Source organism: Aythya fuligula, chromosome 5 (assembly GCF_009819795.1).
Source record: "Aythya fuligula isolate bAytFul2 chromosome 5, bAytFul2.pri, whole genome shotgun sequence".
In the NCBI taxonomy this organism is placed as follows: Eukaryota; Metazoa; Chordata; class Aves; order Anseriformes; family Anatidae; genus Aythya; species Aythya fuligula.
The window spans coordinates 35,579,378-35,606,491 of record NC_045563.1 but is presented as its reverse complement, the minus strand read 5'-3'; the positions used below and the strand labels follow the sequence as shown (position 1 = coordinate 35,606,491).

The 27,114-nt window shown below is 41.0% G+C and overlaps 1 protein-coding gene across 3 annotated transcripts in view; it reads left to right on the top strand.

Annotated features, from left to right (window-relative positions):
* RGS6 (regulator of G protein signaling 6) overlaps positions 1 to 27,114 on the top strand; it is a 264,657-nt gene that overhangs the window by 8,374 nt on the left and 229,169 nt on the right. For all 3 annotated transcript variants that reach the window (XM_032189517.1, XM_032189516.1, XM_032189518.1), the window contains one exon: positions 4,260 to 4,364. In XM_032189517.1, coding sequence (XP_032045408.1) covers positions 4,281 to 4,364 — 84 coding nt within the window. In that variant the 5' untranslated portion in view covers positions 4,260 to 4,280. The remainder of the gene's footprint in view (positions 1 to 4,259; positions 4,365 to 27,114) is intronic.

The window sequence follows — 27,114 nt, the reverse complement described above, 5'->3', positions numbered from 1 at the left end:
GATGGGTTTTTGTGCCTATAAGAGTTTTCTTACAGCAGTCATTTGCAGTAGTCAAGGTATTTTAGAGCATGAATGGAAAGCTGTTAATTTATTGCTTAGTTTTTATCACCAAATTTACATATATGCTGAGATAACATACATACTGATGGTATTTCTGCCTGAAAATGTAGAGGTTGTTGACTTTGAAATTTTGTTATTAAACTCCTGTATCAGAAAATGTAAAGAAAACCAAAAGGTTTTCTTGCTTTTCAGAGCAATATTTTATTGGTTATTCTAGTTTAAATGAGTTCACCGATTCCTTTGTGATATATAGGAGCTATTCTCTTTGCAGCCTCTGGCTTTGGGGGGAGTTTGAGGAGCCTGATCAGATAAGAGGGAGATAAAGCTCACCACAGTTCAGTACGTTTTGTCTGTGGCTGCTTATCTAGTCCAGCATGATTATGTTTCTCCAGAAAAAGAAGAGCTATTATAAAGAATAAAATAATAAGAAAATTTGAAAGGAAAAAAAAAAAGAGCCAAATGCATCCTCTCCTTTTAGCATCTGTCTTGGTATTTTTTCTGGAGGTTTTAGTTTAAGGCTTCGTAGGCTATCTTACCCACAAACAAAAAGTTACAGACTACTGGTTTGCTCCCTGTGTATGTTTGACTCAGAGAACAGTTAGCACAAATGGTTTTCAAGTGTTATCACTTGCTGATGTGGAGTCTAAATTACTGCAAGGATGGCTGTTGTCAGAAAAGTAGCCATGGGATAATAGCATTCTTTTAACCTTCAGGGACAGTTTTATTTATTTACTTATTTATTTTGAAAGCACACATATGGGTTTTGGTTGCTGGTGTGTGGATGTGTGCTGGTATGTGTTAGCCATTGGTAATGCATTGGTAACGGCCTGTAGGAGTGAGATGCTGACTGTGCTCTGAGGTAACAATTGGTGAGGATCTGTTCTGAAGACTGCATGTGTAATTTTATTTTTTTTTAAAAACATAAATGAAATGTCAGTTTTCACCTTTCTCTGCCCTGCATAACAGAAACAGCCATAGAAGAAGGAGTTGGATTCTCTTCTGGTCAATGCACCACAAACATTTACTTGGAAAGGCTCAGAGGGCAGAGGCTTTTTTTTTTTTTTTTTTTTTTTTTTTTAAACCTGTTTCTGCTTGCTTCTTGAGTACAGAAGGCTGGCACGGAGGAAAAATGCTGTTTTAAAAAAAAGTCAGTAGGATCTCTTGAAAAATTGGTGATGTGATTCTTTCCTGTTGGGGTAAGGGTTTTTTTGTTGTTGTGGTTTTCGTTTTTTAATAGAACATTATTGAGTGGTAGCACTTATCAGTGCAGCTTTTTTGCAGTGCAGCAAGCCAAATAACGTTTTAAAATTCTGCCTGGAAGGAAGAGGAAGAGGGAAATTCCTGCTCTCACTGGGATCGTCATTACGACTCAGTGAATGTTTTGTTCTTCTTGGCTTCTTGAGCTCACAGGGATTCCTGAGTGAACTGTCTAGAGCTTTGCAAGACTTGATGTTGTTCGGATTATGGACATGTGTCCTCTTGGGGTATAATGAAACCACTGACAGGCTGCTCAGAGGCCACCGGTGGCTTGAGATGTTCCTGGCAGAGCCATCACCTGGGTTGGCTGGATGTGGACAGGCAACCTAGAGGTGAATAGCTCAAAGCTATAAAGAACGACCAGTTCCCATGGTCATTCTGTCTTTAGCTCTGCTCTTTTCAAATGTGTAGATGGGGATGTGAAAACATATAGACAGGCAAAATAAACAGTCCAACTACCAAAGCAGTACAATGACTGCCAGGTTTAATTTCTGCCAAGGCTTTGCTTCCTTTCCTGTTGTTGCCTCTCCAGTACTCGGTGTAATCAATTAACATCTACTCTTTATTGATGCTGGCTGCCAAATACATAACTGTTTTCTGCTGCCACTTGAGTACTCTGTATTTGAATATCAGGCTTTTTTTTTTTTTTTCTTCTTCTTGTTGCAGAAAAGCCAGGGAAAACAACTGTTTGAAGAACACACTCACTGCAATCAGTAAAAGTTGAAAATGGTTGCAAATAATATCCAGAGTTGTCATTTGATTATTTGGCAGTGTAGTTTGCCAACACAGGGAGAGCTATTAAATATGGACTTCATGGTCCAGCTGCTCCTCTCCCCCCCTTAATTACCATCAATAGTATCTACTGGGCCTCTGTAGCTTATATACATATCAGGTTGGAGTTCTAAAAAAAGCTAGAGTTCTTAGCTTACAGTGATTTTCATAGTAAGGTAGTAATCATAAAGGAATGTGCATAACTGAATGTTCTTCTGATTTGTTTGGATTATTCATTAAAATTGAGAAATAAAATTTAGTGTTTTCCTGCATGCAAAGCTTACACAAAGTCCACCTATCTATGTTTTTGTGCAAAGTGAGTTGAGATTAGCAGGAATGCCATACTTGCTACTAAAATAAGTGTGACAACCGAGGAAGGACACCCTGTCATTTTTCAGATGCATTCACACAATTTATGCTTGGGCTATAGGAAACTGAATTAACCATCATTTTATAAAATATATATAAATAAAATTATGTAAGACATGTTGGTAGTAAGAGGGGAAGATACTAATTGTCTTGAAGGAAATTATTAACGCTGTGAACCAAAATGAAAAGTATGAGTTTACCTTAAAATGTACCTCTACCCCTCCTGTTGCTTGTCTTGTTGCACCGGAGTAGCTGAGAAGCTTCAAGATGCACTGTGGTGGGAAGTCCTGAAGTGTCAGAAAATATCAAGTGAGCTAGCAGTAGAACAACACCACAATTTGTAAATGAGAACGTTCAAAGTGAATAATGCAACGAGTGAACACAGCTAAATAATGCTGCAGGGGGCTTTTTGACTAGAAATTGGAAATTTCTTCTTTAAAGGGCACCGCTCAATTAAAAGTTAATTCCAGTTGTTTTCTTTTAAAATATGGATGATCTCAGATGTAATGTGAGGGGTAAACATGGTCTTTCCATAATGCAGGTGAAGCTGAAACTTGGGTGACCTGATGAATGCTCTCAGCTCTGCCTTGGCTTGTCATTGCCTTCAGGAAGTTACAGAAAATCTCTACCTCATTAAACTGACTGCGGATACAGAGCCTAATTGTTTAGCGCCTTCAAATCAAGACTGAGAAAGGCTGTGAAAATGCACATCAGTGTAAATCATTCAAAGTGCTGTAATTTAAAATGTTTTACCCTTCACCGTTTGTGCTATTTGATTTTTTTTGTATCTAATCATTATGCTTAAAGAATGTATTCCATTTCCTTTTTGGCTCGTGACCTGGGACAACAGTGCAATGTCTGGGCTTCTAGCAAAAAACAGAATGGCAGTAGAGTATAATTTAGAAGAACTTTAATAGGAGTTAAAGTTAATTGTTAAAATTAACATCCTTTAAATTTAAAATAGTGTCTAAACTGGTCTGAACATCTGTTATATGTGTGTATTATATGCCGAGGCATTTTGTCGCCTTTGGAAATGTGATAAGTCTCTTCTCCCTATAAATGAAGGAGGTGGCTTGATGGTGATTTATTTTTTTTAAGCAAGGAGTCTGTAGGTCAAGTATCCATGTATATATTTCAAGCATATTTCGACATTTCTGTCTCAAATTTTAATAAAATATTGGTACTTCCAATGTTAAAGCACCTCTGCTCATGGAACAGCTGTGGAGCTGGTGTCTACAAGCGGTGGTGTTACCCTCTTAGGCCGGTGAGGGCTGTGACGTGACTCCATCTCTTCTCCTTGCCTCCTCTAACATGCAACTTGTCAAATGCGCTGGTGGGAGAAAGTTTTAAAATGTAGCATTGGATGTAGGATGTAAAGCATCATCCCTGCACTGTGACCATATGATTTTTTTTATAACAAATGTCTTTGGCTGGAGCCTGGCATGACCTGGAGGAGATGAGGCAGTGCTTTCCGTGTGCTTTTAGAGGACAGTTGAGCCTGGTGGTTGGCCTGGAGCTTGCTGGCTGTGTGATGAGGAGAAGGGAGCAAAGCTGCTTGCTCTGCACTCGTCCTGGAGAGCAGAGAGCTGAGGGATGGTGCTGCCACTGCCTCACCAACCTCCCTCTGTGGGCTTTCTGCTCGGCCCTCAGGGCTGTGGCTTGTCCCGGCGTTTTGGTGGGGTGTCACTGTAGCTGAAGTCCGGAGTGTGGTTCCCCCATATTGTCCTTGTCCCTTCGTTGCGTGTCCTTCACGTGCTCCCTGCAGCCTGGGGTGGCTCTGACTTCTGTTCCCATCCCCACAGCCCCAGCAACGAGAGGCAAACATGGCCCAAGCACCTGCTGACCCTGGCAGCGCGGAAGCTGCGGATCCTGAGGAGAGCTCCCCGAACATGATCGTCTACAGAAAGGTAAGGAGCGGGAGCTGCTTACAGGAGCCTGCTCCTCGCTGGCTGTTGGCTCGTGAAAGGATCCTTGTCCCTTCTGAAGACAAAGCTGTATTGCCATCTGCTTGGATCCATATCTGAAATATTTTCAGTAAAGTAGGTGTTTTGAACTATAGCATTTGAGAACTCAGAAGTATTCCATTCAGTGGAAGAATTTATGCTTGTTAGTATAAAATAGTTGATGAAAGACTTATAATGATGTAACGTGAAAACCATAACTTCTTGTGAAGGGTTGTGATGCAACATTATTAAGTATTGTTCAAGTTTACTGAATGTAGCTAAAATAATTGTACATGTTTCCAAGCTTTATCACACTAAGCCTAGAGCAGCTGGTGTGTAACAACCTTCTCATATGTTTTTTCTATTTTTCAAATTGCACTTGTTGTTACATAATTTACAGTTTGATTCTTTGCAGGTAGATGTTATTACTTCCTGTTGCATTGCTTAAATTTAAGAGAAGCCTTTCAAGTGCTAGTGAAATATGTATTAGGCAAAGGTAAAATAACAGCAGTGCACAATGTCAGAAACCATTTTTTTCCACAATGATAAAGTGGCTTATTCTGAAGCACTCCAGAGGTGGTATTAAAGCTGAAGGAGAACAATCTATTTGCTAAGACAGTGTTTTACTCTGGGGTAGGTTAATATATTATCTATGAAATTGGGTCTCTGTAATTTAATGAAAGCATGTAAATACTTTTTTTTTTATTCAGTCTGCAGGATGTTTCTTATGTAGCACGTGGAAGTGCTGGATAGTTCCGACAAAAGTAAAATCTCTTGTGTGGCTCAAATAAGCTACTATTCTGTTAACTTGGGAGCTACAATGCCAGCTCAAGTCAGGTTTCCCTGTGTAGTACAATCCTGGGTTAAATCTATCTATCTATCTATCTATATATAGATATATATATTTAATCATTTCTACACCTTTAGCAAATAGCTACAGATAACTAAAATGTGCTGGGTATGCATCGTACTGTTTTCTGCTTGCGTGACTGCAATCTTGATGACTTTCATATGCTGAGAAAATAATTTAGGTTTCATACAAGAGCATGAGTTGTTTAAAGTGTTACTTTTTGATAACCGTGATTTTGGTTTAGTAGCTGCATATTTGGTTTGGAATCTGGAATTGTTAACATGGGAAAATTTTCTGGGTAATGTGTAGGCTTGTTTGTTTTGAATGTGTTATGAACACACTTCGGCTGCTAGTTTGGAAGTAGCAGGAGCTGGTTAGTCAGATTGTCTTTCTAGAACCTGTTCGCTGAGAGGTCCTACAGCAGCAGATGGAAGCAGATCTGGGACATGAAAGGAGTTTCTGGTTGCATGGTCTAGAATTAGGGCACTGAATTTCTTCTGCAGAGAACTCATTTACCGATGTTTGGAAACATTACTTATTTTGTTTGACAGTGTCTCAGTTTCTGTTCATCTCATGGCATTTCTGTTTAAGGATTTCTCCATTTCTTTGCCTGTTACTGTTTCACTATTGTCACTATAGAATAAGGCTTGCGAATTTGGTGTCACAAAAGGGGAGTGCACTCATGCCATTTGATTCCTCTCTCCATACCGGTGTTCCCTACGTGTCAGTATTATCAGCCCTTTGTAACACAGTCATCTGTCAAAATATGTGGTTAGCTTTTATGATGGCATGCCCCATGCACTGTTTAATAATATGGAATTCTGTATTTTTAACAAATGGACACCTGTCAGCTTTTTGTGTGTGTTGAGGGTTTTTTGTTTGTTTGTTTGTTTTTTCTTTCATGAGTAAGGTTAATATAAACTGTTTTTTGAAAAAAAGTTTATTTCTATTGGTGATTAACTTTCTGAACCTAATTTACTATTGGATATTAGTTATATATTATGCATCAATTATATGTCCCTTAGTGTTGAGAAACCGTATGCAAAATCTGAGAGAAGACTTCATTCTTTTGATTATCTCTACTCTCTCCAAATGAATGTTTAGCTCTGCATCTCTAATTTCTTTTCAAATGGCTTGATTACTACTAATGAATGAGAAAAAACACTGCACTGGACTCCCGGAAATACACAACACAATCTGCCCACATACCATACAATTTAGAGTTGGTATCAGTTAGGTCATACAAAAAAGAAAAAAAGTTTTGGTTCTCATGGTAACAACCCTAAGATGCAATTCTTGATCTCCCTGAAGAAGAAATAAAAGTGGCCTTCAGTAACAGGACAGAGTCATTCCTGCTCTTAGTGTCATCTGTTCTGTTGTTTGCCATCGCTGTCATGCCCCTAGAAGTAGGGTTTGTTTTTTTTTTGGGGGGGTGTAAGGTGGAGGATGGTGATGAGGGAAGCCCTACATGTACAGCCTCAAATTGTTCATGCTTTCTTTACTGAGGCTCACTGAAGTCTCTTTGAAGCTCAAAAGCCATGAGGGTGGTTGTGGTAGCCTGCCTTTCTTTATAGTTGGTGGCAAGAGATGTGCGCATTTGAATAACAAGTCAGACCTTAGATGATGGTGAGCGCCCCTTTGGAGCAACCTCTGTCTGTTTTGTTTATGGAAAAGAGCCTAGAACCGTCTGTTCTCTTTACTTAGGTACGTAAAGCTAAGTGGAATGAATTTTGGCCATGCAGAACAAAATAAACTAATTTATTTTGACTCCAATTAGTTTGTGATATTCTCTATGGACTCCTGCAAGCAAACTGACTCTTAACTGCTTTGATTGTTACAGCAGATGGTCTCAATGAGACATGTCTTATTTTCTTCTACCTTCAGGGTTAACCTTTTGGGGGCTGATATTTATCAAATTTTGAGGCATGTTATTTTTGAATGCAAAGCGTTCCGTGTTGCCCTGCTGTTCTGGAAGACATCTGTGTGTGAATTAGTAGTGCAGGTGCACTCGTTAGTGTGAGTGGTGGTGGGGGTATGATTTACCTCACCCTACACTTGTTAAGATGAATTGTACCCTAAACTATGTGAGATGTATTGACTAGGACCCTACTGATTTTACTGGATGCTCCAACATCCAGCTTCCAGGGGGTTATGTCATGCGGTAGACATCTATAATAAGGTAAGCTGCATCCTGCTCCTAGGATTTGGGCTGCCTTGCATCTCCACGTGTGTCTCAGTACTTGGTCCCCAGCTCCAAGCTGGTTATAGGGCTGTGGGTAGCATCGCCACAGGGGCCTGCTGTCATTTGTCTTTGTGCGGCATATCGATACACAAGAGAAAATGTCAGGGTGCCCCCAACATTGCATTGCAGTGTAAGTACTGCTCTCTGTGTAAAAAGTCAGAGCCATGTTTTTTTGGTCTGGCCACATCTGGAGAAGATGCTGATGTGTTTTGGATTACTACTGGAGGAGTGGTACACAATACCTGAAAAGACTTTGAAATGCACTAAACACTTCTTCATGCGAGCAGATCTCCCTGCACAAGGGCTTTGCAGGTGTGAGCAACATCCCAGTCTTCACTGCAGTCTGTGAGCATTGTGTGGGTGCCACAGCACAGAAGAAAAACATGCTGTGTAAAGCCAGTGAGAGGAGAAAAACACACTCCAAGCAAACGGTAACAGAAAATACCAACTCATTGTAAGTGCCTGTCACTATGTTTTGAAATTGAGCCACTCTTGATTGCTTTTCTGGCTTCCAGGCCCTGTTCACTCTGTCCCAGAGGCCCTTTGGCTTATTATTCCAATAATTCTGGGACTGAAAGTTCACCTTCTCCAGCCTCTAACAAAAAATGAACTGCTCATGGACACCTTCTGGCATTACTAGGCAGCTTATTACCAAAGCAGTTTGGCAAATCAAATCTCCTTAGAGAAAAGACTGGAAAAATTGTCATGTTGTTGAAAGAAAAAAAAAAAAAAAGGCAAAATACTTTGGGCTTGGCTAAATAGGAACTGAAAATACCAATAAGGAAGATTTGTTTAGGAGTACCTGGGGACTATAACAAGAAGGATGAAAACACAGATGAAACGGGTAAGAGTTCATAAACTTCACTGTTGGAGATCTTTAGAGCTATTCTGAGCTTGCATGCTCTGAGGGATGTCAAAGGGTGTTGTCAAAGAAATGACCTGGGTTATGCAATGGTACGTTTCCATCTCTGCAGTTAAACTTTGCTGGACACATCTGCTATTTCAGTCAGCAGTTAGTGAGTTAACTCTGAGTTTCATGGTTACTCATCGTAAATCTTTTAAACAAGCAGGAAAATCTAATTTCCAAAGGCAATTACTGTTCTAAGTAAATATAATACAAACTTGCAGCTGCCACAAGATGCTTTCAGAAAATCTGAGTTGTTTTTTTTTACCTTCAGTATTTGGCAGCATTATTTTCTTCTTAAACTCTCATGTAAGATCTGATTTATAATCATCTTAAGAAGCAATCTTATGTTAGCAGCTTTTTTCCAGGCAGCTCCCAATGTTCCAGTCAAGGCAAATACCTGGAGAGTTGCTGTGAGAATGGGCCCAAGGTGGTGATGGTGGGGGAAGGAAGAGCAGATGCTTGTGAAGACAGAGTAGAAGAAATGTATGGACCACAAAGCAGAAAGATGGCAGAAAGGGGCTTTTGTTAAAATTAGCTTTTCACATTAAAAACTATTATGCAGGTATTGGGACCTGATCAAAAAAACAAGAGTGCTATTTGTTTGCTCTTAATTTGTGCTCAATAGCACAAACATTGATCTTAGTAGATCAATGTCCAAGCAAGCAAAAGCGCACAAAACCATAAGGGGATAGTCCAAGGGATGACATTGTGGCAAAGGAAGGAAAAGCTGCTGTGTGTGTAAATGAGATGATATCTATGCATGAAACTTTTATGTGTTATTAAATGAAAGCAGTCTGCAGCTTTTTTGAGGTTTCCTGAGTCTTTCAAGGTTTCTTGGTGTTCTACTGAGAGGCAGCAGCTCATCTCTCTTGTACCTTGAAGTGCCACTGGATTCATTATTTGTAAGGATTTCTGTTGCAGGAAGCACGGCCGAAAGCACGACAGACACCAGTAGAGTCAGATCATGCTCCATTTTATTGCCCGAATAGCCTAACTTTTATAGAGAACTTAACAGGGGTGGACAGTGTTTCACACAAGATTATTGGTCAAAAGCACTCAGACAAACAGCTACAAGAAAACAACCCCACCTGCAAGAAAACAACCCCCTTGTGATTAGCAGTCACATAGACCTTGTCCTTGAGGCCAGCTACTGGTAACAATATTTTCCTGAATTCCTCAATTGGGCGATGTGGGAACACTGTCATGGGAACTTCTCATAGTTGCCCTGGTAGCTTGGTTTGCTCAGCTACAGCAAGCCATGGGATTTTTGCTGTTTCAAGAAATCCCTCAACAGATTTCTGTTTTTTTCAGAGCAAAACGTCTGTGCTGTTTACATTAGATATCGGAAAAACAATCCCTCACCTAAGAAATAGCCGAAAATGTAAATGCCTTTTAGGCATTTAAACTGCTGGATACTTTTGGCATTTTTTTAATTCGTCCCTTGAGTTATATTTTCAAGATTTTTCTGAGTAGAGGCTTTGGGCCTGATTTTTGTACATGAAATCTGAGATTGTCACATAACTGCTTCTGCTTTGCAACTGGTTCTTTAACTTAAAAATAATCATAAAATGCATGAGTTGATACCACTGCAGACTTAGACTCTTCAAGTTTTACCAAAAGATGTGCCTATGCAGATGGTAGACATTAGTTTAAGACATTTTAAGCAATTTTGCACTTGACATTTCCAAATTTCTACCCTTTTTCCACACTAAAAGCAATAACACAGGATTAGACGAGGATTGAATTCGAGAGTATTTGTCAGTACCTTAGGAGTAGAAACACTTCATTTTTTATAAGTAACCCCCAAACCAGATTTGTTAATGTTGGAAAGTAAATTTAACCCCGCCCTTGTTAGCAAGATGGATTAATGTGTGAGTTACGTGTCAGGGCAGCTTTACCTCTGCACTTCTGTATTGCACACAGAAAAGCAGGTTGCTGTCAACTTTTGTGTGCAGCCAAGGCACAAGAGTATTTGCAAGTATGAATTAACTATTACTTAAAAAGCCTGCTAATTTTTTTAACAAAGTGATTTGTTGTGTCAGTAGCTTCCACTGTGTGGGGTGGTGCTAAGAGGAATTGCAGCAGTGGTGTCAAGTTCAGCCCTACAGAGACAGAGAAGCTGTGCCATAGGGGACAAAGAGCAGGGTTGGCTGGGTCCAGTTAGGAGCAGTGGAAAAGAGAAACCCAAGTACGCTGGTAAGTCATAGGAGAAGCATAGTCTGGTGCATTGTGGTGATGGAGAAAACAAATAAAAGCTCAGTGTGTGTTGGAGAAGTATATCCAGGGGTGTCAATAGCATTACACAAAGAGCCAGCGATGGAGCCTCATCTAGGTCATGGTGTAGTCTTCTCTTGTCATCTCCTGCCTTAAGAGATCATGACCTGATTATACAGGATGGACTAGAAATGAACAGTGTAGTTAGCTGAGCAAAGAAAGGCAGGAGACGTAATTACTCTGCAAGAGTGCTCTTAATTCCTAATTCTAAGAAAAGCAGAGCTCTGCAGCAGCCACTGCACAGAGTAGTACGGCCAAGGAGGCTAACAGTTTTTAGGATAGATGTCAGTATGTTTTTGAGTAGTACTGTGTGACATGGTTCCTCGCAAAAGTGGAGAACATAGTGAGCCAAGAAGTTGTTCTAGCCTTACATATGTACCTTCCTCAGTTTACCTTGGATGGGGGCTAGGATACCTGCAAACATGTTTTATTCCTGCAACAGCAAACAGTTTGTACACGTGCAGGTGCCATTGAACAGCACTAACGCCACTGACCTTGGCTGTGGATGTTCAGGGAACCTTGGGGTGTGGCTGGGGACTGTGGGTCTGATTGCTGCATCAGTTAGACATGTATGAATGATCAGTTCTCTAAGGCATTAGTGTAAAAACATGAGAAATCAGTGCTCAGAGGACTTTAGAAGCAGATTTGCATCATTGTCTACACACAAATGAAACTGCCACGTAAGTGGCAGAAGTGTTTTTTTTTTTTTTTTTTTTTTTTTTTTTTTTTTTTCAGGTGGAGGCAATCCACCTACAGGGAGGGCTTGTGGGCACTTCATAGTTTGTTGTTTCTGTCCATTTCTTTGTTTTGTTTTGAGGAAACAGCTGAGCCTTAGCTAAGGTTGAAGATCCAACTGAGTAGGTGGTGTGCAAAGTTAAAAATAAGGAAATGCATTTAATGTGGTAGGTAGACCCTCTAACTATTGGCTTTTTTCTCTTTTTATCTACACCCACATCCAGATGCACATATGTTTATGCTGTTGAGGTAATGAGGATAAACAACCTTTATATTTTTCCTGGCTATAATGGTTAGCCTTATATAAAATATGTAAGTTACAAATGTTTCCATTCAAATTATTCTGCTTGCACAGAATAATTCTTCGCATTTTTGCCCACATGGATCTGTCTGTCTGTTCTTGGAAAAGGTGGCCTTAGCTCTAGTGTATTGTGTCTGTCTTTGTGGTTAGAGATTTTGCTGATAATCCTGTAGCCTTTTCAAATTTTCTGTAGTTTTCTCCATATTCAGAGTTAATTTTTGGATTTAAATTTGTTTATTTAGTTTTCTTTCCTCTCTGCCTCATCTTTTCTTTGTTCCTCTCTGTAACTGAAACAAACTGTCTCTTGCACCCATCAGAGTCTAATTACCGTGATCTATTACTTTAGCTGTTCTCAGAGGCAGAAAAAAGACATGCCAGGACCAAAAGCTATGACAACTTCAGAGTGTATTTTTAGCAAAGCAACCAGTGCAATTTTAGAACACAGATAAAAAGGGAAGGTTCAGCTAGAGGGTAAGATTATCCTGTTCTAGCTGTAGTGTCTATTTGGTGGCTCGCATTTTTGGGGAAAAAAAGTTCCCTTCTGCCTCCCCCGAGAATCTTTCCCATGTTGTTGTCAGCATTTTAAGTTATGGTTTTGGAATATTTTCATTATGTTTGATTTGCTGTTGTATGTTGTTTTGGGCAAGATGCTCAGTAGAAGTGTTTTCTTTCTGCCCAGAGCTTTATTTAGTCATGGGATTGTTTCGTTTCACAACAAAAACTTAGAGAAAGTAGTGCTGGAGAAACTGCACAGGTTGACAGTCGGTGTAAAAGTTCTTTTTCTGGGGGTTTCTGTTGCAAAATAGATCATAGCAATGGAAGTGGGTCTGTGGTTCAGTAGACTATCATCTTTTTTGTGACCAGGACTCAAACTGGGTGGCTCCTAAGTCAAAGAAAAGCAAAATCCGAAGTCTCCATGTAAATTCAGTGTATTGGAGCTGTGTACTTGCACTTTCATAACCAATTTAGCCAGCCTCCCTTTTCAGTTCCAGGTTGTTATGTCAGGCACTATCTTAAAGTGCACTGTGTGTATGTGGCGTGGCTGCGTGCCGTGTAGGGGAAAGCTGTTCACATTTTCACTGTGCTGGATGCAAACTTGGGTTAGCCCAAGGCAAGGGTGACAGCAGTGCTAATGAAATGCTACAGCATGAACTCACTAGATCATGATAGTTGTAGCTATGCCAGGGGGCGAACATATATTCCTTGTTGTTCTCCCAGTCTTTTAGGCCCCATTATTCTTCTCTGCCCTCAGTTTTTCTTTGTTTCTCTTTTTTTTCGGTGTCATTCCGAGCCCTTACCTCTTCCTTGTTGTTCTCATCAGGGAAAAACTGCTCAGTTCACGCAGTTCAAATCAAATCAGGACTGAAGTGGTTTATGTGTTTATTAGAGACATAATTAACTACCAATCAGTGAATTACATAAGGAGGATCAATATTCAGCATTACAGTGGATAAAACACAATACAGGACACCTACACAATGCTGATACTTAACTGAGGCTTCCCCAACGCCTGTCTGTAACTCCCCCCCCAAACAGTGCTTGCACACAAAGCTACTTGGCCCCGGTCATCCCAGGTGTGTGGGTAAGGGACACCCTGTCCCCATGGGGCACAGCCCTGGCCCTGGGTCACCCCCCACGTCCCCGGGGTCCCTGTGCTGTTCCCAGCCCCACACGATGGGGGAGCCCCCTCCCCGTGGCAGGGTGCTCGGAGGCGGGGGTCCTGGTGTCCCACCCTGAGGGCTCTGCACACCATAAAATGCAGTCAACTCAGTTGTTGCCATCTACTGTGTTATCTTGAGGGGGGAAAAAAGAAGTGAAATAATAATCAAGAAGCAACGATATTACCAGTTTTAGGGCACATGCCAAGGAGGGAAAAAATAGATTTACAGCAGGAGGCTTCCCTAGCTGATTGTAAAATCTGGTATACATGCCTGTGAGTCTGTAGATGTGAAAGTGTGTGTGTGTGTGTGTATGTATGTATGTATATATATATATATATATATATATATATATATATATATATATATATATATATATAGGTGGTCCGTGGCTTGATGTCCACCTGGCGACCAAATAGTAAGGCTTAAAAGAACTGAGGAAATCCTACTTCCTTTTGCTTCTGCCTCTAGCTCGAGTCAGCCTGGCTTTGATGATAAATTCATGTGAACTGTAATGGGGGAAAAAAATGCAGCCCATCTTTCTCCACCTATCGAATTGCATGGCTGCTTCCTACTTACTACGTTAACATATATCTATGTATATATTTGTTGTCCCTTAAGAAACCTTCATAATCACTGGGTTTTACTGTTGCTGACTCTCGTGGTTTTGCCTCTGAGACTCGCAATGCTTGGCACTTCACCAAGTACTAAGATGAAAATAAAGCATGAGTAGTTTTGGTTATTACAGTTTTGAAGGAACAAATGTTCCCCCAGAGCTCTGGAAACTGGAAGGCACTTCACATTAAAACAAAGCAGGATCCTTTTTAAGTACTCTTTGGCTGTTTGTTCTTTTGTTGCTCTGAATAGCTTGAATTGCCAGCTCTTATCTCTATTAATCATGTCTTTGCTCACTGAGGTAAGAAATCTTTAGAAGAACTGGTTATGGTGACCCACCTGACTTCTTTCAAATGCAGTGACAGAACATGGTGGAAATCATTCTTCTTCCATCTCCTGTATCTGCTCTGTGTATGTCACAGCAGATCGGAACTGTAGGTCCACAGGAGGTGCAGTTAAAAATTTAAAATTTTGCCATTAGTAGTAGTAAATATGGTCTTGTTTTTTTTTTTTTTTTTTTTTTTTTAGACAATACGCAAACACTGTCTTTTCATGTTAGGTTCTTCTCGTTGCTGCAGGAACAAGGCCATTCTTTTTGTACGAGGGGGGAAATGGTACTAGACTCTTCTCCGTGAGAAATGCTGCACTTTCTATTGCATTAATGTCAAGATCTACTGATGTTTCTGCTGGCCATGAGTTAATCTGCTCAGAACAGGTGTCAGTGCGATGTTTCAATGTCTCTGGAAGACAGAAGAAGAAAAATTGCATGACCCACTATACCAGCATACTTATGGAGGAGTAGGGACTGTAGGTAGTGTTTTATATCTTATGTCCTGATTAATAAAATATCACTTCAGAGGATTACAAACTTCTTTCATAAGGCTCTGAGCTAAAGTTTGAGTGGGAAGATTCATTTCAATAAATAGAATTACATGTGCAGGACCATGAAAGTATGCAAATGAAGTTCCATTTAAAAACTCATGTTTTCCATCCGAAGACATTTTGAAGCACTCTTTTCATGAGAAGCTGTCATACCATGTTCCAGGGGAAGCAATTACTTTTATTCTTCTGTTTCTTTATCATTGTTGTCATATATCTCATTTTTTCCTCTTTCCTTTTCTTTCCCTTCCCAAAGTGAAATGATCTGAAGGAAATTGACCAGTTAACCAGATGCTGAAATGCAGGGGTCTACTTAACAGAGGTTTACTCATTCTTGAGTGTAATGGATATTTTAGGTCAAAGCCTTAGACGTTTCTGAGGGAGGTGGAACCCATTCTGGTTTTCTATGACATTAAAAGACCTCATTAACGTTACCTCACAAGGAAGTGCTTGGATTCTGTATTTTGGGCCATAATTAGGTGTCTCTAAAGGTAAAGTGATGCATGTTTGTGGCATACACGAGAAGAAATGACAAAGCATTATATAATCTTTTCAAATGCCTTAACTGAGAGTAGAATGAATGGAAAAGGTAGGAAGAAGTATCTAATCAAGGAATGCATTAATTATTTAAATCTGTTTCCTGGTTGGTGTTGACTTACTTTCTCTCTCAATTTGGTCATAGCTACATTTTTGTAAAAATGTGCTTCTGTGAGATTGAAGTTAAATAGAAATGGTTCTGCAGTTATGTTTTTAAAATCTAGATAGAAATGGTTCTGTTTATCAGCATCTTCAAGTGTCTAGTGCTGCAGGGGTAACTTTTATTCTTCTCTACCAGTTATTTTCAGTTATGTTTTTCTCCTTTTGATGAAAATAGGTTTGGTTTTTATAGCACATTAAGAAGTTTCTTCCTTGACTCCTACCATTTCACAAGTTTTTCCTCATCTCTCTCATTCATTGTGGGTTTGAGCATGGAGACCTGGAACTGGAAAGCTCTGGAGCACAATTCTCCTCTGCTTGTTGACATGACCATAACTGCGGGAGATGTTCTAGCAGTGTTCCAGACAAAGAGAATATTTCATTCACTGATGCTGTAATTAGATGCCTTTCCCCATCAGTAAATCCACACAATTTTGTTAAACACAGGCTTGTAACTATGTACAAATTAGCTCATTCAATAACTTGCACAAAATGTCACATAAACCTTGGCAGCAGTGGCTTCTTGTCACTCGCGCTGCTCCCTGCTGGGCCCTTAATGGTAAAATTAACTGAAGCTCTGTTAATTATATTTTTTCCATGCATGGAAAAACAGAACTACAGCAATGGTACTACTGTTATCTGTTTGTACACTGAATGCAGTTCAACCATTGGGTTGTAACTGGAAAGTTAGCTGTACAAAAACAATGGCTAAAACCACATTTTTAATGTGTGTGTGTGTGTATATATATATATAAAAATATATATAACTGTTCTATATATATATAATGTGGTTATATATATATGTATACACACATATATATATTTGTAATGTGAAAGCATCTGTTCATTGTAAACACGAAGCCTGAATGGTTTTCCCTCGGTCCCAATACCAGGAACGGTGACCTATTTCAGTAGTGATTTCTCTGAAAGCATTTTTGACGGGAAAGCACTTGAAACAAGTGAAGCTACAACAAGTTTTACTTCCTGCATACAAGAAAGAAACCTCTAGTTTATTTTTCAACAATAAAAATGGTGTTTAAGTTGTTGATCCAGTCCTTAGAATCACCAGTTTTCTCCTCCTCCCACTAGAGAGATGTTTGAGAGTTTCAGGGCATGTAGGGGAGACCTTGACCCAAGCTTGCACAAAATTATGAGAGCTTGAAAGTTTTGTTGTAGTGGCCTCTGTTAAACTGTTCATTGTAAGCGTGTGCCTCTGACATTCAGGGCTATTTGCAGGAAAAAAAAGAGGATTGAGGAGAATGCACCAAAAGTAGGCAGAAAGACTGTTGCAGACAGCTGGTAAGTGAACTGGAAGGGCGATGTGTTTTGGAGAGAGTTAAGACTCAAGAAGATTGCTTTAAGAAAATGGCATTTGCTGACCTAGAATTGCAAGGGAGATTTAGAAGTGCTTGAAGCAATTCTTCAGTAGTCTTAAAAGTATCTGACTCCACTTACAGGCTGCACGCAAGCTCTAATTGTAGCCTGTTGTCCACATTGTTCTTAATTGCATAACCTTGATTTATTTGAGAAACATTTAGCCCCAGAATGGGGCATTGAGTCACCTCCTAGATGCGTGCACACTGCGGTTATGTGCTCCTAATCCATTTGGCAGTGTCTTGATAAATTCCTCCCCCCCCCCAGGTGTTTCTTTTGATGGTCTTACTGTTCTTCTGGTGTAACTGGTTGAAGTTGGTGGACATGAACCGAAGGCTTCGTGCCCTTTAGGCCCCAATGGTCTCAATGGCGCTGAGATAAGCTACCAGGCAGAGTAAGAAAAACAACGGGGAGATGTGGCCGTATGCTGGGACGTACAGCTTGTGGTTGGGACTGCTTTACTTCACTGCTTTTGATGCATTTGGTTACAGTACTGAGGAAAAAGACTCAATGACCATGGCAACCTTTTAAATATGTCAAGCTGCAGAGAGATCCCCAGAGACATTCAAGGACAAGCAGCTGAGATGCCTCTTTCTCAGTGAATTATGAAAACATACAGGAATGGATAAACTGACTCTGTTATTTCAATTAGTTGCTCCCTAGTGTCTGACTTTTTTTTTTTCTGGTCTTTTGCTTATTATAGCAGCTGACCATCTTTCTGTGCGGCAGCTGTGATACTCCAAGAGTATTTTGGACAGGAGAAGTGAATTCTTTGACTGGGAATCTGGCTAATAGGGGAAGAGATTGTCAGAAGACATGAGGTTGCTTTAGCTTCTAGGCTTGCATCTCACACCCAGACTTTTGTCCAAAGTGTAAGGAAATGATGACGGTTTGTCACCTGCTTGTGGGTCTGTTGGAAATTATTTCATGGTGGTTATGTTTGTAGTAGGCACAAACCGCTGGCAAAGCCATGACCCTGGTCAACAGTGTTCAGGCTGTTGCAGAGAACTTCTCTGGAAAACCAAAATGAAACAAAAATAACAACAACAACAAAAAAATGCTGATAAAAGATTAAATTTAAAGTAATGTGTTTTTTTTTTTTTTTTCTTTTTTTCTTTTTTTTTTTTTTTCTTTTTCTAACTGGTTCTAGCAGTAAAGTGTTCTGTGGTTTCATTTCGGTACTTTCTTTTCTGACGTAATTTTGAAAAAAATAGAGCTGAGGTGTTGCAGTAGTGTGAATTGAGATGTCCGGAAAATAGCAGTTGGCCTGTCTTGGCTCAGATGGCTGTGGGTATGATATCCACAGGACCCATCAGTCTTATCCTGTGGGAATGACCAGTTTAGAATGGATGTGAACACAGAGCTACCCCCAGCTCACCTATTACCACCCTAGAAGCCAGGATTTGTTCTGAAGGAGCTCTTCACAAATCCATTCCCTTTGGTGCTCAGCAATTTGGATAAAAACCACGCACCGATCTTGAATTATCATCCAATTCTATTGCAGCAAAATTTGAGAAAAGCTCTTGGAAGGGTCAAAACTCAGCCCTAGATTGAGACTGGAGGGTGCTTGTGAGGTGCAGAAGGTTGTCTGCGTTGTTGCCATGAATGAAGCCAGAGCTTCACTAAGTACCGGCTGCTTCTAATGCCAAAACAAAATAAATAGACAGAAAAAAACACCCCAAGCCCAACCATGGGATCAGAAGAGACATTCCCATCACAGGCTTTTAGGCAAGCATGTCGTATTGTTGAAAGGAAGGGCATTTGCCCTAGCTCTGAAATGAAGACCATCAACAAACATTTTAGCCCCATGATTGAGGTTTACTGATCAATCTTTACCTCCTTCTGATATCTTCAGGCCATTCAAATCACCCCTAGTTTCATTCACTGTTCAGGCAAAATAGTTTAAAAAATGAAAATGATTTTTTATGTAGAGTCACTGCAGTGTTACAGAGGTCTGGATGGCATTGTGATATCCCCAGGCTGCCTAAGGATCAGGTCTGAATCATCTTTCATGAATAACGTCTTCAAAATGTATTTGCAACTGGTTGATTATTTGATTAATTGGGACAGAGCCATCTCCCTGGACAGCGCACTGAATACCATTTTCAAGGATTTGACCATCACAGAGCTGAAGTGGGCTAAACAAAATGAAGCTGCTGGTGGGCATGGTAACAAATGACTCATTAAGGGGATTGGTGATTGCAGGAAAAGGACTTCACTGCCCACAGCAAACAGCTGGCAACTGCTGAGAGCAGCGAGGTGACAGTGGCTGTTTCTACCCAGAGCACTGAAAGATTCGTCTGTTCTGTCTTTGGTAACCCAGTGACCTTAGAGTCCGTACATACTAAGATTTTTTTTCACCTTCAAACATCTTCTGAGCCTTCATTACTAATGCTGGAATCGGATCCAAGAAATGTCTTTACCTCCATGGAGTGCTCAGTGTACAAAACTTGATGTACTGCTGACAGAAGTGTTTACCAAATGGAAATCTGTATTATCGTTCTGGGTTCATGAGGATGAGACCTTTGAAAGAAACATCTTAAATATTTAATAAGAGTTGTTGTTCATTGTTAGTTTAATAAGTTTGCAAACAGCTGAACAAATAGCTGAATCATTATCAAATGACTCTATAATTCACAGAGGGACTAAATGCTGAGAGGTACATTTGTTTGGGATTATCAGGATGAGAATTTATTATATAAAGAATCTTTTTATGAAGTCTTATGTTCCAGCTATCAGTAAGGAGTTTTACAGAGTTCCTGGTAGCGTTTTTATCAAATCTGGAGATGGAGACCTAGAATAGTTCAGATACTGGAATGCACCCACCCTTCACAATGCCTTGATTTAAATTCTTTCACTACCTCACTGAGGACAGGTATTTGAGCCCAAACCTGTGACACTTCAGGTGCACGTTATCTCAGCTGGACTCCTGGCCTTTGTTGGCTCTTCCTCCTACCAGTCTTGACATTTTATTTAGGAAAATTTTCCAGAAACGTCACAGATTCCCTCCTCTGTGTCTTCCAGGCTGAAAAATGGAAATGTGCAGCAAACCATTTAGGTGCATGTCTGAAGCCACTCTCCAGATCTTGGCAGGTGCTGAAGGTCAGCTAATCAGGCAGCTAATCAAGGCTACCACTAATTGTTCATGCAGGATGGCAGAGAAGAGCTTGAAGCAGGGCAAGTGGTCCCACCTGTTGGAAGACCAATATATTGAGGAGAGATGAGTTAAAACAGCACATGAAGAGCCTCTGGCAGAACTGGTGCTCAGGGTGAAGTGGAGTGGCAGAGGAGCGCTCTTCAACATCACATCTTGTGTTGAATCTGGCTCACCGTAGCTTTTAAGATAATGCTCCCTATAAAATTGGACGTTCCTCTGTGGCATGCGTAATGCTTTTGTGCGCTGTCTCGTCTGCCCCTGAATGATGGAAGCATTTCTGCACTGAAGCAGGTAAAGCTCTCAGGATCTTCTCCCCTCCTCTTGTCCTAATTGCATACAGAGTCCTCTTTATCTCTTAGGTTCATACAGGGAAAAAAAAAATTCTACACAGTTCTGTAATGGAAACGTAGCTGCCATCTATTGCTGTGGAAATCAGGTTAAGTAAAAGCAGTGGCTCTTGGCCTGTTTTATTTCGGCAGGTTCCTTATTTGTGATTCTTCCATTCTTGCTATTATGTTGGGTCAGAGCTTGGGTAGCCAGGCAGTGGGTATGAGATTCAAAATTTATTTTTTACACATTGTTGAAATAAAAGCTTCTCCTTGCTGAAAAATTAATTACTGAGTGTTCCAGCACCTTATAAGATATTTATACGTTCTCCTGAGTCCTGTCTCTTCCTGTTTCAAAGTGCTGTCTTGAGAGCAGTTCAGGCGAGAGAACTGCTCAGCTGCACTTCGTAGTCTTCCTCTCTGCCAAGGAGTCTCAAGATAGCACTCGAAAACAAAGAGACATACTCCAGGGAAAGTATGAATATTAGATCGCTCTGGTTTAATCACTTGGGATCCAGTGACCTCAATTTGCGCATCTTATGCTTTGGAGGTGGTGACGGTGCTGAGGCTGCTCAAAGCGTGTCTCAGAATTGTGAGATGTCAGGTGCTTGAAGGTGTATCTTAAAGGAAATCTCAAATGGTTACTGCTCCTCTGTTGCTGTGCAGGGTGTGCCCTCTGTATAAAGAATTTGATGACACAATCGGTTGTCTCTTATTTCAATGGCTTTTTGTATTGTTCCCATTTGTATTCTTCCCTGTCTTTCAAACAAAGGCAAAAGAGCAATTTGCTGGTTTTGCTTTCTTTGGGAATGCACAGGATAGATGGTGGCCTCATCAATAGCATCCTGGAGTTGCCTGCTCATAACGGGGAAAGAGTTGCCAGCATCCAATCTGTTACACAAAGAGGGGGCCCTACAATAGGGGGTCAGAGTAGTTGTCCTTGCTGTCCCTGTTGGAGTGGCAGCAGAGAATGGGTGTAGTTCTGGTGCCTCCATAGAGTTGCTGGGCTGAGTTGTGTTCCTGAATTGTTTTTCAGTATTTGTGTTTTTGTAACCCAGATGTTAGCAGTGGCTGCCTTGTGCTCGTCACTCGACTTGTTGTTGTTGAGCAGCTCTGAGTCAGATACCTTAGTGCCTCGTCTGACTGAAAGAGAAGCTGTCATGAGTTTCCAGCATCCGAACATAGGGTGATAATTATTTCTCTTCTGTGAAAGGCCACTGCAGACTTCAACAGGAGGAGAGAAAAAAGGGTGTTTACATCCTAGTGGAAATGTTTGTCAGATTGCAGGTAGTGAGCTCTGTGCAGCAGGATGGACAGAAGAAAGGCAACAAATGTACAGGCAGCAGTGCTGGTAGTTATGGGATGATATACAAAATACAGCTGTTGGAAGCAGTGTATGTGCAGAGCTAAAATGAAACCTCCCATGAAATACCTCATCATGATAATCTGTGGAAATGTGAGAATTATATCTTGTTCCATGGAGGAGCAAGGAGACAGAATAATGGCACAGGTTAATACGTCCCTTGGCCAATTTTAAATATGAGGAAAATGCTGCAGGTCATCCTTCTGCATTTATTATTGCTGGCTGGGCAGGCAGTGCGAGGTAAGACAGCTGCTATGTGGTAGCAACCGAGCGCATGAGAACGGCACCATCCCTTCCTGTGCATCCTGGAGCTCTGAAGCCCCGTGAAATAGCAATGCCCTTTGCAAATCAGCACAAAGGCACTGGGGAAAGGGAAGTGGTTGCAGGTGGGCAAGATGCAGCTTGTCAGATGACTCCTATGCTGGAAAAAAAACAAGTACTCTCTTAGGGCAGGCAGCTGAAGGCAGCCAGTTTGTGCTCCAGCATCACAGCTGACACCTTATGCGAGAGTGGAGGGGAAACTGAGGCTGGAGTCCTGTCCTGCTCTGAGATAGTGCAGGGAATGTCGCATTAGGACGTGCACATTTTGTATCTTCCTCCTGCAGCTCACCTGTATGAGTTGGACTCTGTAAGAATGGCTATGGGAGGATCCAGGAGGCTGCTGATACCCTTGAGATGTACGGGGTGAACTGTTCTGCTGCCTTCCGTATTGTCTGCGCTTTCCAGCCTTGTAGGTCACACCAATGTCTTTTGTCCATCACCGGGCTTTGTCTCCGTGTCTTTATTTGTGGTTTTGGATTGATGGTTTGTGCAAAAGCAGCGCGTTTGGGTGCCTTGTCCTTGCTGATTGCACTAGCTACTTTGACATCAAACTTGCAATAGATAGAAAGCTACAGAGAAAATGAAGTGTTTGGTGTGCAACTTAGTCTTAGTTTTCTCTACTTTTTTTTCTTTCATTTTAATGACTTTTGGGGAGTGCTGAACTAATTAAAGTGGCCAGTAGCTTTCAGTATGTAGTTTAGTCTCAGACAAAATTAATATCTTGCTTTAGCCTACTATAATTCTGGAGGAAAGTAATTTAGTGGTAATAATGTTAAAAAATCAAAGCTAAATTTGCTGAATTGGATGTGCCTCAGTAGAATGGGGCTTCTTTCTAACTAATGGATTCAAATTAAAATGAAATAAATACCCATAATGTTTCTAGAGATTTTACTATACATAATTTCACAGACTACTGAAATGCAGCCGCTCTTAGTTGAATAAGTATAAAGTTCAAAGCTGAAAGCTGCTTAATAACAATGAGAGAGCTGAAAAAGTGAACTGTATACGAAGGGGATAGAGAAAGACTTGGCTGGACCAAAATGTAACATCTCAAGCTGGAATTTGGTCCAGGTGTTGGGACCGATGCCTTTACAGTCATTAACAGAAAGCAAGTGTTCAGGATGTTAAATTCTGGAAGTTGCCTGAATGCTGTACTGAGCAAGGCATTTGATCTTGCCTAGCGTATTATCAGCACAGCTCCTGAAGGACACCACATCTACTTTTAGTTCTTCCAGCCACCAATTAGGGTTTTACTTGCAGAAATGCAAATTTGGACTTGGCTGTCCTTAAGATTCCTAATGGCTTAATCCAAAACCAATTAAGGCCCTCGCCGTCAGTAAGCTTTTGATCAGGACTTGTGTTAATACAAATGAAAAGGCTTGCTGGATTTTGCCCTAAATAATTTTGTTGTAACTGAAGAAAAGTGTGTGTATTTATATTTTGGTGTTCACTTAGCTATGTTTATCCTCGAGTGTCAGCTGCAATGTAAGAGGTTTGTGGAAGTGCAAATCCTAAGGTCCATTTGTTCTGAGAAGACAGCTCAGGTTTGCTAGAAAGCAGAGAGTTGTTGTGTGGTTGTAAAGTTAGAGTGATGTGGCTGTAAAATGTGGTGTCTGCCACCACTTTGGGAGGTAGCGAGGAGTGGAGAGCTTGTTTGGTGGAGAGCTTCAAGTCCAGGTAGTGCAGTCTGCTAAGGTGATGAGGGACGTAGAGCATCCTGCTCGTGAAGGCAGGCTGAGGGAGCTGGGCTTGTCCAGCCTGGCAAAGAGGAGGCTAAGGGGAACCCAACAGCAGCGTACAGAGGACAGGAGAGCAATGGCAAAGCTGATGGAGCTGAGTGCTTCTTGGTAACACCAGATGATACAACGAATGACTCTGGCCATGAATTGTAGCTTGGGAAGTTCAGGTTAGATGCTAGGAGGAGAAATTTTTTTCTGAGGGTGGTGCAGCACTGACCGTGGTACCTGGAGGGGCTGGACCTGCTCTCCATGCAGCGTTCCTGCCCGTGGCAGCCCCTTCTCATAGGGGTTGTGGCTGAAACGCTCTCCCCATGCTCCCACAGCCAACACATCTCTAGTTTACTCAATGCGCATCTGAAAATGGGCCAGAGGGTGTGAAAATAAAGGCTGCTGTGTCCTCTAAATGTATCTTAAATTGCCTTTTGCATATCCTGCCTGAGCTTGTGGGAAGGGACTAACAGCTGCTAGTCTCACTCAAGGGCATTGTTCTAATTGGGATTACACAATAATATTATTTTTTGTTTGATTATTGAATCCTTCTGGATGTGACCAGCAGTAGTATAAATTCTCTACATGCTTTTGCAGCAGAAAACCAGGCCAGATTTTCTTTAGTTGTTTCAGCCTTAAATCCTTCACACGTTATTTCTGAGCAGTAGTGTGCTAGGAAAGTAGGAAGGGGAAATTCGAGAAGAGTAACCAGGGGACTGTTAGATATGGGCAGTACAGAAAATGTCCTCTGTTAGCAAAGGGCACGTACATACACACAATATTCATATTCTTGCATGTGTGTGCATATATATCCACGGGTACGTCTTTGCACAGATCAAGTATATAAATGTGTGTAGGGTTTATGGTATCTGCAAAGAGAGGGAGAAGCATCCTGTGATGGAGACAGAGGAGTGCAATTCCACAGAGCTGGCTTCTATTTCTGTCTGTCTTCAATTCAGTTGACTTCAGCCTGCTTTAGTCCGTTCAATGAAAAATGTCAAAGCACTGCTTTTCCTGTATCATTCCCTTCCTCTATCAGTGGCTCTTTCTTGCTGGTACAGTTTGCCAGAAAACAACTCATGTTTTGTTTTTTAGAAGGCTTTGACATTTCTTTCTGTTCTGATGCCAAGTAAAACCAAGACACTATAAAAATAGCAAAAATGAGATGATGCACCTCTAGAGTTGCTATCCTGGAAATAAAGTAGTCATCATGTTGCATGAAAGCTTTAAAGCACCTAAGTAGTGTAATGTTATAATTAAGCTAATAATAAAATTATTGCAAGTTTTGGAGCACCAGGGAAGTTTGTAGGAGAGTGTCCCATCCTGGCTCAAGCTTGCAGAAAGCCCCCGGGGAATATTTCCCCTGCCCTGCAGGCCGGCACCTGGGGGAGCAGTGAGCAGTCCCCACGGAGCTCTGTCCCTCATTGTGCTGTAATCACCAGTATAAATCTGCATTAATAACCTGAAAGTGTCCCTCATCCTATTTGGATATTCCTGTATCTGGGCAGTCTAGCCCTTAACCTATTGATTTGCTCTGTCATTAGTGGATCCAGTCAGCTCCTGCTGTGCATACCTCATGTTTTCTCCTTCCACAGCTTCTCAACTATGGGCACTTTCCTTCATTCCCCTCCCTTTGATATTTTTTTTGCCCTAGTTTAGGTTAAAAGCCTTAACTACTGAAGCACTTAGAAAACAAAACCAAGAAAACCAGCTCTGCAGAAGTCTGTTAGCATTGCTACAGCCCTTCTAGCGATCTCTGTGTGTATTCTCTGTGCTACCCAGCACTTAGCCTAATGGCCCAGGACTTGAGCTCAGTCCTGGTTCGAACTGGGCAGAGAAGGAGCACCATCATAAGGGAAGAAGCTTAAAATGTTTTAGTTGCAGCTGTCTTGTAAAATCACAGCAGCGTTTCCATCCTTATGGGTGGCAATGATTTGGATTTCTTGAGATGCACATATAGGATATCACACAAATATGATTTTAAAAGCAAAACAAAGTGTTCTTTTATTCTTTTAGAACTAGATATCATCGCGTGAAAGAATAACTGAGATCCAGATTAGGAAAAAAAGTTTATTTTCTGCTACCCAAACTTAAAAAAAACAGGTGACTTGCCAATCTGTCTAGTATTTAGTGGAGACAGGAATCTGGATAATTAAGTGACTTTGTAGTTTGAGTAACTAAGGTTTGTGGAACTGTGCTTTAAAGGCAGTGGAGCAAATGGTTACAGCTTACTGGGATTAATTGACTGTATTTCTCAAGCAGCCTTCTGGCTTGCAGAGCTGACCTCTTCCAGCTATCCCCTCTTTATCGTACTCCCTAGAGCTTAGTGGCAGTAGGTGTGATTATTCCTCCAGGTCTTACATGTTTTCAACTGCTCAGTCTTTGCTCTTCAGTGGCAGATACTCCTAAGTGAGCACTCGTGCTCTAGAAGAAATGTCTCTCCTACAGTTCACGCTGGGCCTGAAACATCCTGAGGTACATAAACAGGAGGAGTAGGAGGTGATGCTAAGTTCCAACAGCCTCTTATTTTTTTTTTTTTCTTAACCTTCCCTCCCCCCAAAGTATTGAAGTATTTGTTGAAGTTTCTACTATGGCAGTGTTTGTCTCCTGGGCAAACTTCTGCAAACTCTCCTGTTGTTGAGGTTCCTTCCACATTTACATATTGCTTACAATGGGTTAGATGGATTAACATCTCCATTTCCTTCTAGTCCACCGCTCTCCCCACAAGTGCCAGTGATACCAATTCTGATGGTAGGTATGGCATTTATGAATGTCTCTGATTTGCAGGATGGCAACCACCCGAAATCAGGCTATTCAGATTATCACGTGCCTGCTGAATGTCCAGGTTCAAAGCAATTATATGGAGGTTGAAGGCTGTGTACGTAGATGCATTGAACCACTTATTTTTCACAGTGTATTGGGTTGTTTCTGTCCAGATTAGCTGTCTTCATTCCTGCTCCATTTGAGTGAGAAAGAAACAGTGTCAAATAACTAAATCAGACAAGGAAAAAAAAGCTGATGAAATGCTATTTTCAGGCTTGTAGGGTGGTGGTTGTAAGTCTGTAGGAGCTGAAGCAATTTGAAAGATAAGATCTTCATTTTTCTGATTTGGAAGACTCATGGCTGGTGTGTTTCCGGAGTACTGAGCTGATATGTAAGTAGCTAAACTGCCCCCCACAAATGTTTTAGCCAATAAATGAAACAACATTAGCCTTACTTTGGTATGGACCTGTGAGTCAGAGAGCTAGAGCACTTTCCTGTGTTTTAGTAATTAATCTTAAAAGGAACT